The sequence below is a fragment of the Epinephelus lanceolatus genome, chromosome 6, assembly GCF_041903045.1.
Source record: "Epinephelus lanceolatus isolate andai-2023 chromosome 6, ASM4190304v1, whole genome shotgun sequence".
NCBI classification, from domain to species: domain Eukaryota; kingdom Metazoa; phylum Chordata; class Actinopteri; order Perciformes; family Serranidae; genus Epinephelus; species Epinephelus lanceolatus.
Window position 1 is genome coordinate 38,482,264 of NC_135739.1, and position 14,335 is coordinate 38,496,598.

The following is a 14,335-nucleotide window of genomic DNA, read 5'->3' on the forward strand; positions in this document are numbered from 1 at the left end:
CAGAGTTATACATGAAAATGTACTGCAGTGCAGTAACAGACTTTCCCAGGAATGAGTCCTAAAACGAAGAAATGAGTTAGCATTTTTGTATTCCTGATATCCTCGTCTCAACGGCAATGGGTTTTTGAATGGGTTTTGGGTTAGATGCCTGAAGTTAGGTCTGTAAATAAAACAAGCTTAAAAAGTTTTTATGTGTCTTAAAAAAGATGGTTGCTAACAAGTGGCTAAATGAGAAAGATTATCTGACTTAACCAAGTGTAAGTATTATAAACGTTTGTATGCTACAGTTCTTATTTTAGGCAATAATCCAAAATCCAATGGAAAATCCCATAGGCTTTTTAACTAAGGAACCAGGGCAATGTTACTTCCACGTCCGCCTACAGAAAAACCATCATCCCTGGAGCACTCTATGATGATGTCAAGGTTTAGCGGGCAGCTACAGTGGCGGTGTTTACACTGACACTGACACCAGAAGTATAGGCCTACAGGAATCACTATTAGATTATAATTTGACACTGATACAAGTATTTTATACAACAGTAGGCCCGTTTCCACTGAAGAAGTTCCTGGTACTATTTGGGGGGCAGGAACTACTACAGGAACGTCCTCTCGTTTGGCCCTTTCAACCGCCGTGTCTCCACTGAGTGGAGTACGAGGAAGGTTCCTGTAAAGTTATGGGCTGCCTCTGGATGTGACGTAATCGTTGCGTGACCATTTTGACCGGGGCGACATAGGGACACTGTTAGCCGATAGCGGTGTCTGTAATAACTCACTAAATGGCCCATGAAAAAAATATTTTTTCCAGCGGATGTCTTAGTTACAACATGATTGAGCTAACTGGAGTAGTTTCATGTCGTATCCGACAATGGGATGACATCCTGATGTTAGCTTTGCTGCTGCTGCTTTCTAGACATCGTGATTTCCCAAAACTGAATAAATACCACACGTATCAACACAAAACTGCTTTGCTAGCTCAATCATGTTGTAACTAAGATATCCGCTGGAAAGAATATTTTTTTCACGGGCCATTTAGTGAGTTTTTTTTACATGGCGGCGAAAGCTATATGAATGAGCTAACCCTCGTCTGCTGAGTTTTAAAATTGCCGGCTATTTTGTTGCTTTCTGTTGACGTCACATCCCTCCTTGAGTATATCCAATCAGCATCAAGTAAACCCCAAGCCCCAGCCAGGAGTCTTTCGGGGCCGTTCTGAGTACCTACCCCGAGGCAGGGACTTGTTTAGCCCCCGTAAAAGTTCCGGAACTCTGTCCTTTGGGGGTGGTTCCTGCGGTGGAGACACGCACCAACGGCCCCGGCCCGTAAAATTACCCCGAAGTTCCTGCGGTGGAAACGGGCCTAGTACTATCTATAGCACACTATTTCAGATCATATGAACAGTGTTGTGCACGTTCACATTTCACAAAACTAGCTCAGAATTTGACAGATTACAATGGACTAGTTCACATTCATAGTTCACAATTTGAATTTGAAATTCACACTTCCTTATTATTCACTCGCAGATATTTCTCAAGACTGGTTTGCTTCAACTTGATGTGTCGTTTTTAATTCATTGCTAATGTCGCTGACATTTGGATTTACTTTTCGGACACAGTGAGAACATTTACATAACAATGTGAGATTTTTTTTGATGGAATCTTCGTTGTTTTGTTCATGAAACTACTTCAAATATAGTAAATGTGATCTGACTTCAGCAGTTATGTTATCTGTAGCTGTGTTGTCTGAATTGCCGGTTGCACCAGCAATCTGGTGTTGTGTTAAAGTCTCTTTGCTCATTGAATAGTGTTTCCCTCCGGTTAAAATACATAACAACCCCTTCTGTGGTTAGGGATGTGGCCTGGTTCAGATTTATGTAGGGGGAAACATGTATCGATGGGGAAACAATCTTTGACACAACACTGACATTGCATAAAACACTGCATGAGCATCATTAACTGCTGCAAGAGTTCACAACACTCATCTTCACATTCATTTGTTCCAAACGGAAACTATCAGTTGGTTCACTGTTCACCAAAAAGCATGTTCAGCATGTTCAATGAACGCGCTCCCCCTAATGACAGTAGTTTCTTTGTAATATAATTATTGGTACAAACCAGAAATCTTGTAATACAAATTAACCAATGTCATAGTCATATCAAAATATCAACAAATTAATACCTTAATAAACATGTAAACTTCCATAAGGTCCTTTTAAAGTGCATGATAAAAATCTAAAATTAGATGTTAAATACATTCACTGTTTTAACCAGGCCCCCAGGAAGTATAAAGGACTTTGCAGTCTACAGTCTAACTAGAACTTCCAGGTCCGTCATCATGATGCTTCTGGGCCCAGAAGTGTATTTTTCCCATAAGCTATGGAAAAGAGACGTCTGTAAACCAGTGGATAATATTTTTGTAACGATCTGTCAACATCCCCATGAAATGACTCATTTCATGATTAGGATTTGATCCATTCAGTCCAATAATATTTTAAAAGTATAGAAGAGCAGCAACGATGCAGAAGATCTAGATGATTTTCCATCCAGGAAGTCAAAGTGTTTGGCTCCATGCACCATGGAGCAACTTTCATGGGAATGAACGAGTCCCAGCCCAAGTGCCATATCCATTTATCTTTATTCATGTGCTGTTATTCATAGTACTACCATGGCAGTAAAGTTTGTTCAAAACAGCCATCCTACAGAAATTTTTGTAGCTTTACACATTAAAATCAACACACTAATGCACAGAAAAACTAATACACTTTGGTCACTGGCACATTATTTAATAGTTTTGAAATGATTCACACATTCAGCTACTGTACAAGCATCTTTATGATTCAGCATAACATTGGTTTATAAGCCTAGTGTGGAACAAAGATTCAACCATCATATAAAACATGGAAAGTTGCATATTTTGCCTTCACATTGATCCGTTAAAAATTGAGTTTTTATAAAACAGACGGTAGAGGGTTGTGCTGTGGTCTTTTGGACGTTTCTTACAACACCATGAAACCATTTAAATGCCGAAAGTGCATTTATGTCTGTGGTGACATTGTGAAAGCATTAAGAATAAAAAAACCCCTTCAAAATCAATATTATTTACCAAGTTAAGAGGCGTTCAGGTGTCAATTACTGAGGAATTGATCTGCCCATCTTTGCCCTTTACGCTCATGTGAGTTTAATCTAATCCTTGTTTAATACAAATCATTGCTCTGCCTCTCTCCCCACTTGAAAACCCAGAGGATGTTGGTGGTTCCCCTCCACCGATGAACCTCTGTATGGTAACCAGCACCCCCTGACAGGCTGAAACGTGGGAGTTCAGCAACTTTCTCTTAAAGTCCTGACAGCTACATTCAAGGCTCCTCTGCCTTGCACTTCCTCTCACGCCTTCTGAAGAGCGTGAAGAGGAGGAGGACGACAGAAACCTGCAGACCCATATAGGTCTATAATAATCTAAGCAGTTATATATATTCCAATATGCAGAGAAAATATAGATTCCACCAGCATAACCACCATGTGGTAACAATAATTAGGTGTTGTCATTTCAAAAAATTGATCCATTACACTGTTAGGTGAGAAATAATCCCTATAATTGCTCTGAATGTGTCTAATTGATTCCTTCTGATTAATGTACTGGGATGAAATGTGTGAACCGTCACAGGCAGAACACCTGCCAGTTGGGCAGATGGAGACACTGCAGGGGAGCGTGACATTTGACCTTATCCTCTCACAGCACTGCAGTGTCCAGGATTAACACGAGAGGAGACACTCACTGCCATTGAACAGAAACACCTCCTGGCCTGGGGCAGGACATCTTACCCTACAGCTACAGCTAAAAAGAGAGAGAATTATTTGATAAATTATAATACAAAGTAGAAGTGTCCCTCTTAACCCCGTCTCCTACAGTTTCTATCTATATGCTTCTTAATGGCTTTTCCAACTAAGTTTGGGAGGACTTTTTTTTTTAAATCTTGTTTTGCACAGAAGTACAAAAATGTACAAAATTGTACAAAATGCAAGATTTTGAATTTTGAGTTTTATCTTGTATCCCAGGTGTAGTTAGATTAAGGCTTCTAAAACACCTGGCCCAAAGACGTAAAATGATGCATGTTTAACCTAAACAGTAACAGTAACAAGTAAATAGAGGTTAGAGAAAGACCTGAATAATAATGGAAATTTTGTGTAGAAACATTTTGTTTTATCTTATTTTCGGAGCTGGTAACTTTTGGTTAGGTTCAGGGAAAAAACATACTTGGTTAGATTCAGAAAAAGACTATGGTTTCTCTTAGAATAATTATGTTTGTTATATACAGGATGGAAGTATCTTAAAGGAGCAATAAGCGAAATTCATCATTTCTAGATAGAAGGAATTAAAAAATTGCTGGGGCATTCTACCGATTTTGTGCAAAGTGCTGTCCCTTACCAAAAAAACAACAAAAATAATAAAATTGAGTATTCAGACATAGATATTTACAAAGATTATGTTATGACCTATTTAAACCCAGGACATTAAATGAAAAATTGATAAGCTAAATATATACAAAATCACCATTTATAGGGTACTTTCTATTGGGAAGTAGCTGTCCCCAACCCTGACCTCTAAAATTCAATTCATGTAAATAACACTTAAAACATTTTTCATATTTTTTTCAAAAGTGTAATTTAAAACATCTTTGTGATTAAGTTTAAACAGAAGTTGAAAGATTTTTGTGGGATTAATTTTTAAATTAAGAAACTATGCTAAAAAAAATAGTGTCCCTTGTTTTCATGTCACTACATGAAAACAAGGGAGTTTTAATGCTCTGGTTGAGTCTGGATTTTAGCCACACCCCTGAATTTCTGAGAAGGAGGGTAGTACTGCACCCCAGTCCAACATGGCTGCATGGTAAGTCGCTGACTCCCATCATTTTTTAAATAAATGTCTTCCAAAGTCTGAAAATCAGTGTGTAACTTTTAAAACCGTCACTACCGAACACATGTTCTCTTCAATTATGTAAAAAATTGGGGGGTTTATGCAAAATATTATGTTTTTCTGTGTGAACAACTCTTCAAACATGTGCTTGTTAGCCATGTGACTGCTAGCATTCTTTAGTTATCCTGAAAAATAGCTAGGAATGTCACTACCGAAACAGTCACTACCGAAACCTATGGTAAAGTTTCGGTAGTGACAAAATGGAATCGTCAGTAGTTAAACCCCATAGTTTTGTGGTCCAAAGTCTTGCTCTTTTCTGCTCTACTGTGCTCTACTCTACACTGGTCTACTCTATTCTGCTCTACTCTGCTCTGTTCTGCTCTACTCTACTATACCCTACTTTGCTCTACTCTGCTCTGCTCTGCTATACTCTGTTCTACTCTGCTCTACTTTGCACTACTCTTCTCTACGCTACTCTACTATGCTCTACTCTACTCTATTTTGCTCTGCTCTACTCTGGTCTGCTCTACTATATTGTGCTCTACTTTGCTCTACTCTGCTCTGCTATACTCTATACTCTGTTCTACTCTGCTCTACTTTGCTCTACTCAGCTCTACTCTACTATGCTCTGCTCTACTCTGCTCTGTTCTATTCTGCTCTACTTTGCTTTACTCTGGTCTGTTCTACTCTGCTCTACTCTACTATGCTCTGCTCTACTCTGCTCTGTTCTATTCTGCTCTACTTTGCTTTACTCTGGTCTGTTCTACTCTGCTCTACTTTGCACTGCTCTGCTCTACTCTACTATACTCTTCTCTACTATGCTCTGCTCTGCTATACTCTGCTTTACTCTGGTCTACTCTACTCTACTCTGGTCTACTCTACTCTACTTTACTCTGGTCTACTCTATAATCAACTCTATCCTGCTCTACTCTGCTCTGTTTTACTCTGCTCTACTCTACTCTGCTCTACTCTACTTTGCTCTACTCTATTCTGCTCTACTCTGCTCTACTTTGCTTTACTCTGGTCTGTTCTACTCTCCGCTACTCTACTATGCTCTGCTCTATTCTACTGTGCTGTGCTCTATTCTATACTCTGGTCTACTCTATAATCTACTCTTCTCTACCCTACTCTACTCTGCTCTACTCCACTCCGCTCTACTCTATACTCTACTCTTCTCTACTCTATTCTGCTCTGTTCTACTCTGCTCTACTCTACTATATTCTGCTCTACTATACTCAGCTCTACTCTACTCTACTTTGCTCTTCTCTGCTCTACTCTATTCTGCTCTACTCTGCTCTGCTCTACTCTGGTCTACTTTGCTCTACTCTACTACACTCTGCTCCTCTATACTCTTGTCCACTCTACTCTACTATGCTCTGCTCTATTCTGCTTCGCTCTACTCTCTCAAAAATTATTGTTTTATTTACCACAAAACATTTGTCTTTGAATTTATAATTCCCACCATAAGACATGCATTTGAGGAAATAAGATGCAACCTTAAAAACAGAATAATGGTCACTACCGACACAGGACAGTCACTACCGAAACATTGCAGTCACTACCGAAACACTGGGTGTTTTGTAAAAAATAAAGTATATTGAGTTATCAACTAAAGTATTATGACGCTAATTGGTTACATTTATGTTCTGTTTCATCAGTTATTAACTCTGAAATCAATCTGATCAGCGTTATGCATTTTACAAAGAAAGATTGCATTTAGATTTTGAAGAATTCTATAATTTGAACTTTGAAATTTGTTAAAATATTATTTTTTATAGATTTAATTGTGAAAACCTTCTGTCAAAATTTGTAAAAATTTAAATCTTTAGACAAGGGAAGGAACAAGCATAACAGGTTGATATATATTTTTTTGTATAATATAATACTATATGTTTCGGTAGTGACAAATTTTGGGAGAGGAAAAACATTCCGAAACAATATGAAAATACAATGTAAAAATCTACAGTCATTTTACTAGATATGTGACATTAACATATGGTACAATATATATATAGGAACAAAGTTTTGGAAATAAAACATACAAAATTTCAAAATATTTCCAGCCTGACTTTGCACACATTCAGTAGAATGCCCCTGCTATGTGAAGAACTAGAGGTGTAATTTCATCTGGAGTGTAGCATGACCTCACACACCCTCTCTCTGTGTTGATCTCCAGCCCATTGTTTACAAGCCGGTCTGGCTGCGCGTTCATGTACGTTCATGTGAATCCTGTAGTAGTAGCTCTAGTGCTAACTCCAGGAGCTAACGCTAATGTCCCTACTCTTCTCCGTGAGCCGGAGCCGTGAGCCGTGAGCACGTAGGAACGTTAGCACGTAGGAACGTTAGCATGGCAGCCGACTAGTGCTAACGCTAACGTCCCTAGGCTCACAGGCTCACGGCTCCGGCTCCGGCTCACAGAGAAGAGTGGACGTTAGCGTGGCAGCCGACTAGTGCTAACGCTAACGTCCCTATTCTTCTCCTTGAGCCTGGCGGGCTCGCGGGCTCACGGCTCCGGCTCACGGAGAAGAGTAGGGACGTTAGCGTGGCAGCCAACTAGTGCTAACGATAACAGGAAGGCAGGGAAATAGCTAAACACAGCAGTGACTGAGAGTGATTGAAAGACATTGCTAACTGCTAAACTAAGCCAAACTTAGTTGGGTGTTTCGGTTTTATTTCCTCACCCCTGTGGCAAGTGAATCTGCCTGTAGTGAAACCGGGGCTAACCGGTGCTTCCTCCTCAGGCTCCACTTCACTCAGCTGCCAGCACAGCCAGTTAGCCTCCGCTAGCTTCCCAGCTAACGTTAGCCCCGGCTCTCTGTTTGGATTATTCAGGTTAATGTGGGAAGAAGCAGCAGGTATATCGGGTAGCTGAGTGAAGTGGAGCCTGAGGAAGAAACACGGGACTGTCTGGGTGTAATAGTCCGTGTGGCTCATGACACACTTTGTTTTGGTCTACAGGCAGTGCACAACAGCAAACCTAGTGGTGAAACAATTTCACTTTTTGCCCCTTTAAAGTATGCAAGTACGTACAAACATCAGTGTTAATTTTTGATTTCACATGTGACACAAACATTGGTCTCCTTGGTGAAAGTCCTGTGTCTGTTTGACCCATCCCCCAGCTCACCCTCCGCCATCCATGGACTTTTGTTGCTCTTTATACTACCCATGGGTTGAAAAATAATAACCACTGGCCATTGCATGACCTTGTTGAACCCAGGAATTTGTGTGACCACCACAACAAAGGATCCTCATTGACTTCCTATTGTTACTGATTTTGTAGTGCAGGCTTGTAATTTTAACACAAGAGGTCTTGGTCATTTCATATATTTGTGTGAGACCAGGCTGCTACCTGGCAACCCCCTTTGGGATCTTCTGCCTTATACAGTAAATCCAGGTTTCTGATAAATACCCCACCAGCTTTTTACATAACTCAGATTTAATATGCTTGGATGGTACTATAAGAGCAACATGAATGATGGTAGAGGCTTCTCTTGTCAAGTATCCTTATTTTACAACAGCACTAAATTAAGTTCTCTCATTTTCTATTTTAAGGATTATCTGATACATCCATCCCCTAAACACATAGCTGTACAGGAGCAGAGTTTACCGTGAGAAGGCAAAAATATTTCTACAACTTATTCAAACTGGGTGGCCCATGAACTCCTGCATCATTAATAGTTTATACCTACAGCAGGGATAAATGAGTCTGTGTAGCTGAACAGCTCGATCTATCAGCTCAATCTGGCAGCGCAGCTTCACCGTGACACAAGACAGTGCAGTCATATCTTCCCTACAGGTTTATGGAACAAACCTACTTTATACAAGTGAGATAGGAACATGATACGCTGTCCTATGAAGCAACAAAGTGTGTCATTTTAGGTGGTGCAGAGCCTCGCAGATGCTTCCCTAACTTCACGGACGCAGAATAATAAAATCAAGATTGTGTGTGTGTGTGTGTGTGTGTGTGAGTGAAGTGCTGAAGTGCCATTTGAGTGTGCGTTTAATTATTGTAACCCTCAATCCTAAATGGCAACAGTTTACGTGGCTGCAATGTCATTTAAATTCAATCACTGTCTTAACCGGGTCATTATCGCAGGGTGCCGATCGCCTCCAGCAACCTTTACCGAGCCGCCATCATTTACATTCAGAATTTCACAGTGATACAAAGGACAGGTAATCACCAGGTCTCTGATGTCATTAGAGAGAGAGAGTATGTGTGAGTGTGTGTGTGTGTGTGTGTGTGTGTGTATATTATTGGCCCTTTGATATTTTCAATTTACATCGTACCTCCAGGTGAAGTAATTTCCAATATTTCCTTTTATTCTTACACTGATGACACACTGAATCTATCAGACCTCTCCTCTTACTCACATACATACATTAAAGGAATACTTTGACACTTTGGGAAATGCACTAATTTCCTTTCTTTGCTTTTTAAGTTTTCACTTCTCCATTAAAATATCAATATAGACCTGATGGATTGGCACAACATCTTGTGCAGACATTTATTTTTCCCAGATGATGAATCCTACTCACTTTGGTGATCTGCTGACTTTGGCACCATCATGATGTTGACATGTGCGGTTTTAAGTGAAATGTCTCAACCACTCTAAGATGGATTGCCATAAACTATGATGCAGACAATCATGTTCCCCTAATGATGAATTGTAATAACTTAAGTGACCCTTCTATTTTTTTTTAACATTTCAGTTTGTTTGATACTTTTGTGGCCAGATTCCTGCAAAAATAACATTCCCATCAGTTGTGCTTTGTGTGTGGTGATAATTAGCAAATGTTAGCATGCTAACGAGTAAAACAAAGATGGTCAGCAGTATACCTACTAGACATCAACATGTAAGCATTGTCACTATGAGCATATTAGCATGCTAACATCGGGATTTAGCTCCAAGCTGCACTGTGCCTATGTATGGCCTCACAGAGCTGGCCGCATGGCTGTGGACTGTTATGCTGCATTTCCACTGCATGCTACGGCACACTTCTAATCAACCTACTGTTTTTAGGTTTTCCAAAGTAGTGGATAGCGCCTGGTAATAATTTTTGGTACCACCTTACTTGAGGTTCCAAGCAAACTGAGCCAATACATCACTTCTGAGGACATCCTGCACAACAAAGTAACAAAGTAATTTTCCACTTTTAAACCTCTGTGACTTTGTCATTTGTAGATTTTTTTTTATTAAAGAAACAAAATAATAAATGTATGTAGCATGACAATCTTTTTGTCTCTCTCCTATCCCATTAATCATCTGATGACCCATCACATTAATCTTGTGACCCACAGACTGAACCACCAGCCTCAATGCCCCCCGCAAAAAAGGCCCAGAGCCAAAAAACATTTTAGCAACATAACAGAGTCAGTCATCTGTCAGCCTAGGAGCATCTCTAAAATTGCATCATTCTTTTCATTTCCAGATACACAAACCCTTCTTGTCTTTGTTTCCAGCAACTGGATTACTGTCACTCGTTATTGGCCCCAAAAATCAATTAACTACCTTCCGTTTGAACAAAGTGCAACCACCAGGAAAGGTAACTCACATAATCTGGAAAAATCGCAGAGCATTGCCTCCATGTTGACCTCTCCGCACTGGTCACCTGTGGCCTTTAGAAATGATGTTAAGGTTTTACGGCTTGTTTTTAAGGCAGAGTCACGACTTGCCTCAGGCTGGAGACACAGGGTGGCGAGTCATTTAACATCAGCAGGTTGAGATTTTACACACAAAACATAATTAAACGATGCAACATTATTCAGAATAGCTCCACCCCCACCAACTACAACAGCAAAGATGCTGATGCTCACACAACACATAAGTAAAATTACTAATATATTACATTTAACGATTTAACTCTCACAGTTGCAATTGTTTTGCAGTAGCCTACTTTTATTTGTGATACTGTAAGTACTTTTAACCAATGTTGATTACATACCTTTACTTAGTGCCTAGTGGAGTTTTCTTGTGAACTAACTGTCATGATCCTGGGGTTGTTTATATTCTGTTATCCTATGGACTTTGTTTTGGAGTTTTCTGTTTTACGTTCCTTGTTTCCCGTAATTAATTCATGTTTAATCTGCCTCCTGTTTTATTTTGTAGATGTCTGGTTTTACTTCCTGTCTTTGTGTGTTTTCCCGCCTGTTTTCTGTCACACCTCTCTCATTAGTTCTTCCCTGTTCCAGAGTCTTCTCTTTACGCCTATTCTATATCATTCTTGTTTGCTCCACCCTATAGTGTTCCCCTCCACACCCTTGTTGTTAGCCAGTCTCCATTTCCTTCCTTTTGCCCCCTTGTCTTCCTACTTCAGCTGTGTGTCGGTCTTGTGATTAGTTTTCTATGTATAGCTACCTGTGTGTTTCCCTTTGTTCTTTGTCAGTTCATCTGTGTTCATCCTGCATCCATCCCAGGATTCATTCCCGTGTTGATTCCTGTGCTCTCCCCCCGTGCTCTTGGTGTCATTTCCTGTGTGGTGTTCTGCTTGGAGTTTAGATTTGAGTTCATCATATTATTCTAGTTGGTTTTCGAATTAGTTTTGGTTCTGCTTTTATTTGTATTTTTAGTTACCTGCCTGTACCTAGTGTTTTCTATCAGCTGCATTAAAGCTCGCATTTTGTTAAAAATTCAACCTGCCTGCCTGTCCTTCTTGAACTGATAGCCTACATGACACAAACCTTTAGTGTCACTCATCAAAAGGCATTCTGTGTATCCTTGAGCTCTAACAAACATGTCAAATCCATTTCTTAAAAGTCTGAAACCTATCCAAGTGGATATAAAAATCTATCAATGCGATTTTTAGTTAAATTTTAAATTTTACTGTTCCCTTTCTTATAATCAGTTAGATATTTCAATATTTTGTATTACTCTTGCACATTTTGATGTAACTTTCTTTATCTGTTTTATCACTTATTGTGGACTGCTTTGGAAAAAACCCAATTAATAATGTCAGGTAATGAATTTGGAAGGCAATTTGTAAGAACTGATATGCAAAAAAAGGCTCATGGTATTCTCAAAGGGATGAAATGTTAACAAAGAGCAAGAAAAATAAAGACAGAAATTAAGAGTGTAAATGTGAATGTGTGTACACTATATCGCTCCTGCCATGATGCAATTACAGTGATACAGCAGATCAATAAGTGGCATTATGTCCATCCTGCTGTCAAGGGTAGAACAATCTATAATGAAAAGGCAGAGAGGATAAAATTAGCACCTTTAGAGTCTCTGGAGGAAGCAGTTAATAAAGGAAAGGACAACACAGGATCAGTGATGCGTCACAAAGCCGAACCCTTCACCATGATTTAGAGTGGTGAACTCTGAGGTGAGCACAGAGAAGAAATGCCTCCATGATGGCATTAAATCAAAGTTCAAATAAGGATGAAACAGAATTAAATAGAAATGTCCTTCACCCTGAATTGTCTGCATTACTAAAAATTTCAAACGGGTGCATATGCACAAGCAGAAATAATATTAATGCTTTCTCTTTGCCGCTGTCTGTCTGGAACCAAAGGCAGCAGAGCCTAGTGGGTGTCCAGTGTTAATGGAGTCACAGGAGACACCGTTGGATCTTTTCTTTTCTTTATTGAATATTTTCAATAATATCACCAGTTGCTCCACTTGATAGAAGTTCTGAGATTTATGATTAACATGTTGTGAATTGTCTTATTGGGGCACCAAAACAGAGCAAAAAAAGCAAAGGTTAATATGGCTTAAGTCTGGAATATCAAACCACTACACAGAAGAGCCAATAATGGGTTAAATGGGATGCTGATCATTAACAATCAAGACCAATGAATCATCCATCAGTTAATGCTTATCAATTCACACATGTCAGACAACAGTGAGGGCAGCAGGTCAATATCTGCAGGAAACTGCCTCTCATTTTGACTTTTTGTGTTTGTGAGAGCATTTACATCTTGGAAATGACTTAAGTTGCCATGAATGTGCAGTAAGTTATATATGACTTTATTTTTCCATTGGAATTTGTGTGTAATGCTGCATCAGTAATACAATAAAATTAAAGCACTCTAAACAATAAAAAATAGTACATACCTTGTTTAAATACCGGTATTAAATGTAGGCTATCTGAATGGACCCCTCAAGGACATATAACTGGACATAATTAAACATTTAAGAAATATGCATATAAAGTGAACAGTGTTGCCCTGTAATACACACAACAAAAAAGCACAAGAAGAACAATTATATATATGTATATACACACATTTTATTATTATTTTATTTGATTATCATTTTATTATTATTATTATTATCATTATTATTATTATCATCATTATTTATTGCTCTAAGGTTTTAGTGATGTGTTTGTTGTTTGACCAGAAAATGACCAGTGCTTGGATTAATGCTACAGCATCTTTTAAAAGATCAGTTTTTCTGGTTATCAGTGGACAAAATAATATGAAATGACCCTCGTCACCTTTAAAATTGAAAGGCTACCACAGCAAAATGTAGCACTGGTTCGTTCTGTACACATACAGGGGAAAAGCTACTTTAAAAAAAAATAAACAACCATTATACAATAAACCTCATCATGTCAACCGTGAAGATCCATAACCTGTGTGTTGCGCGTGGACTCACCGTCTCCCACACCGCCAGCTGCAGGATCAGAACCATGAGAAGTAATGTGGCCATCCGTTTCAGCCACGGGCATCCAGAGGTGAATGCACTGCTCAGTAACATTCTTGTTCACTTTGAAAACTACGCGCAAAATAGTAGAAGTACGTCCGAGGATAGTATCAATCTTCGAGGATAAGAAATTACTTCCTTTTAAAATTTCCGACCATCCATGAACTGAGCCGCTCGTTGGCCGTTTCCCGATGTGGATGTTGTCGGGTATCTCTTCGGTGTCCCAAGCAGGAGAAGGTCCGCATTACGCGCGGAGGAGAGCCGGGACCCGACTGAGCCAAACAAGGTGCGCTCCTCCCTGAAAAGGCAGAGGGACGGAGCGGAGCGCACAGACGCAGCAGCGGCGCAGAGCTGCGCTCTCACACCAGGGAAGACAGGATGTGGAGTCAGTCACACTCATAAAACTAACCTTATAAATAGACATACTTTACAGTAGTTTATCTCCTGTCTTAGACATAGGCTATGAAAGATAGCCTAAGTCTTTGTTTATTAGACTATATATCAAAATGCATGATACCCTACATCTTTGCTGAATGTTATCGATTTGAAAGGCTCAAATAGACAAAGGAATCACTATGAAAAAACATCCAGTAAATGGACCCCAAGTCACCATCTTATTTTGTTTACATTTATTTATTTGTGTGTTTGTTAGACCACTGTTTCCACAGTCTAAAAAAATATGCTAGTTTTCCAATATGGTTTCATGTAAATATGTTCAAAGCATTTTTGGAGAAATTTTCTCCCACAAAATGGTTATATCCATGACCCCATGGTCTGAAAA

The 14,335-nt window shown here is 39.4% G+C and overlaps 1 protein-coding gene across 1 annotated transcript in view; it reads right to left on the reverse strand.

Annotated features, from left to right (window-relative positions):
• The window catches only part of ghrhrb (growth hormone releasing hormone receptor b), a 56,143-nt gene extending 42,403 nt beyond the window's left edge, over nucleotides 1-13,740 (reverse strand). Inside the window, exon 1 of the mRNA XM_033620848.2 lies at nucleotides 13,507-13,740. Coding sequence (XP_033476739.2) covers nucleotides 13,507-13,608 — 102 coding nt within the window. The 5' untranslated portion in view covers nucleotides 13,609-13,740. The remainder of the gene's footprint in view (nucleotides 1-13,506) is intronic.
• Between the last annotated feature and the right edge of the window lie 595 nt (nucleotides 13,741-14,335).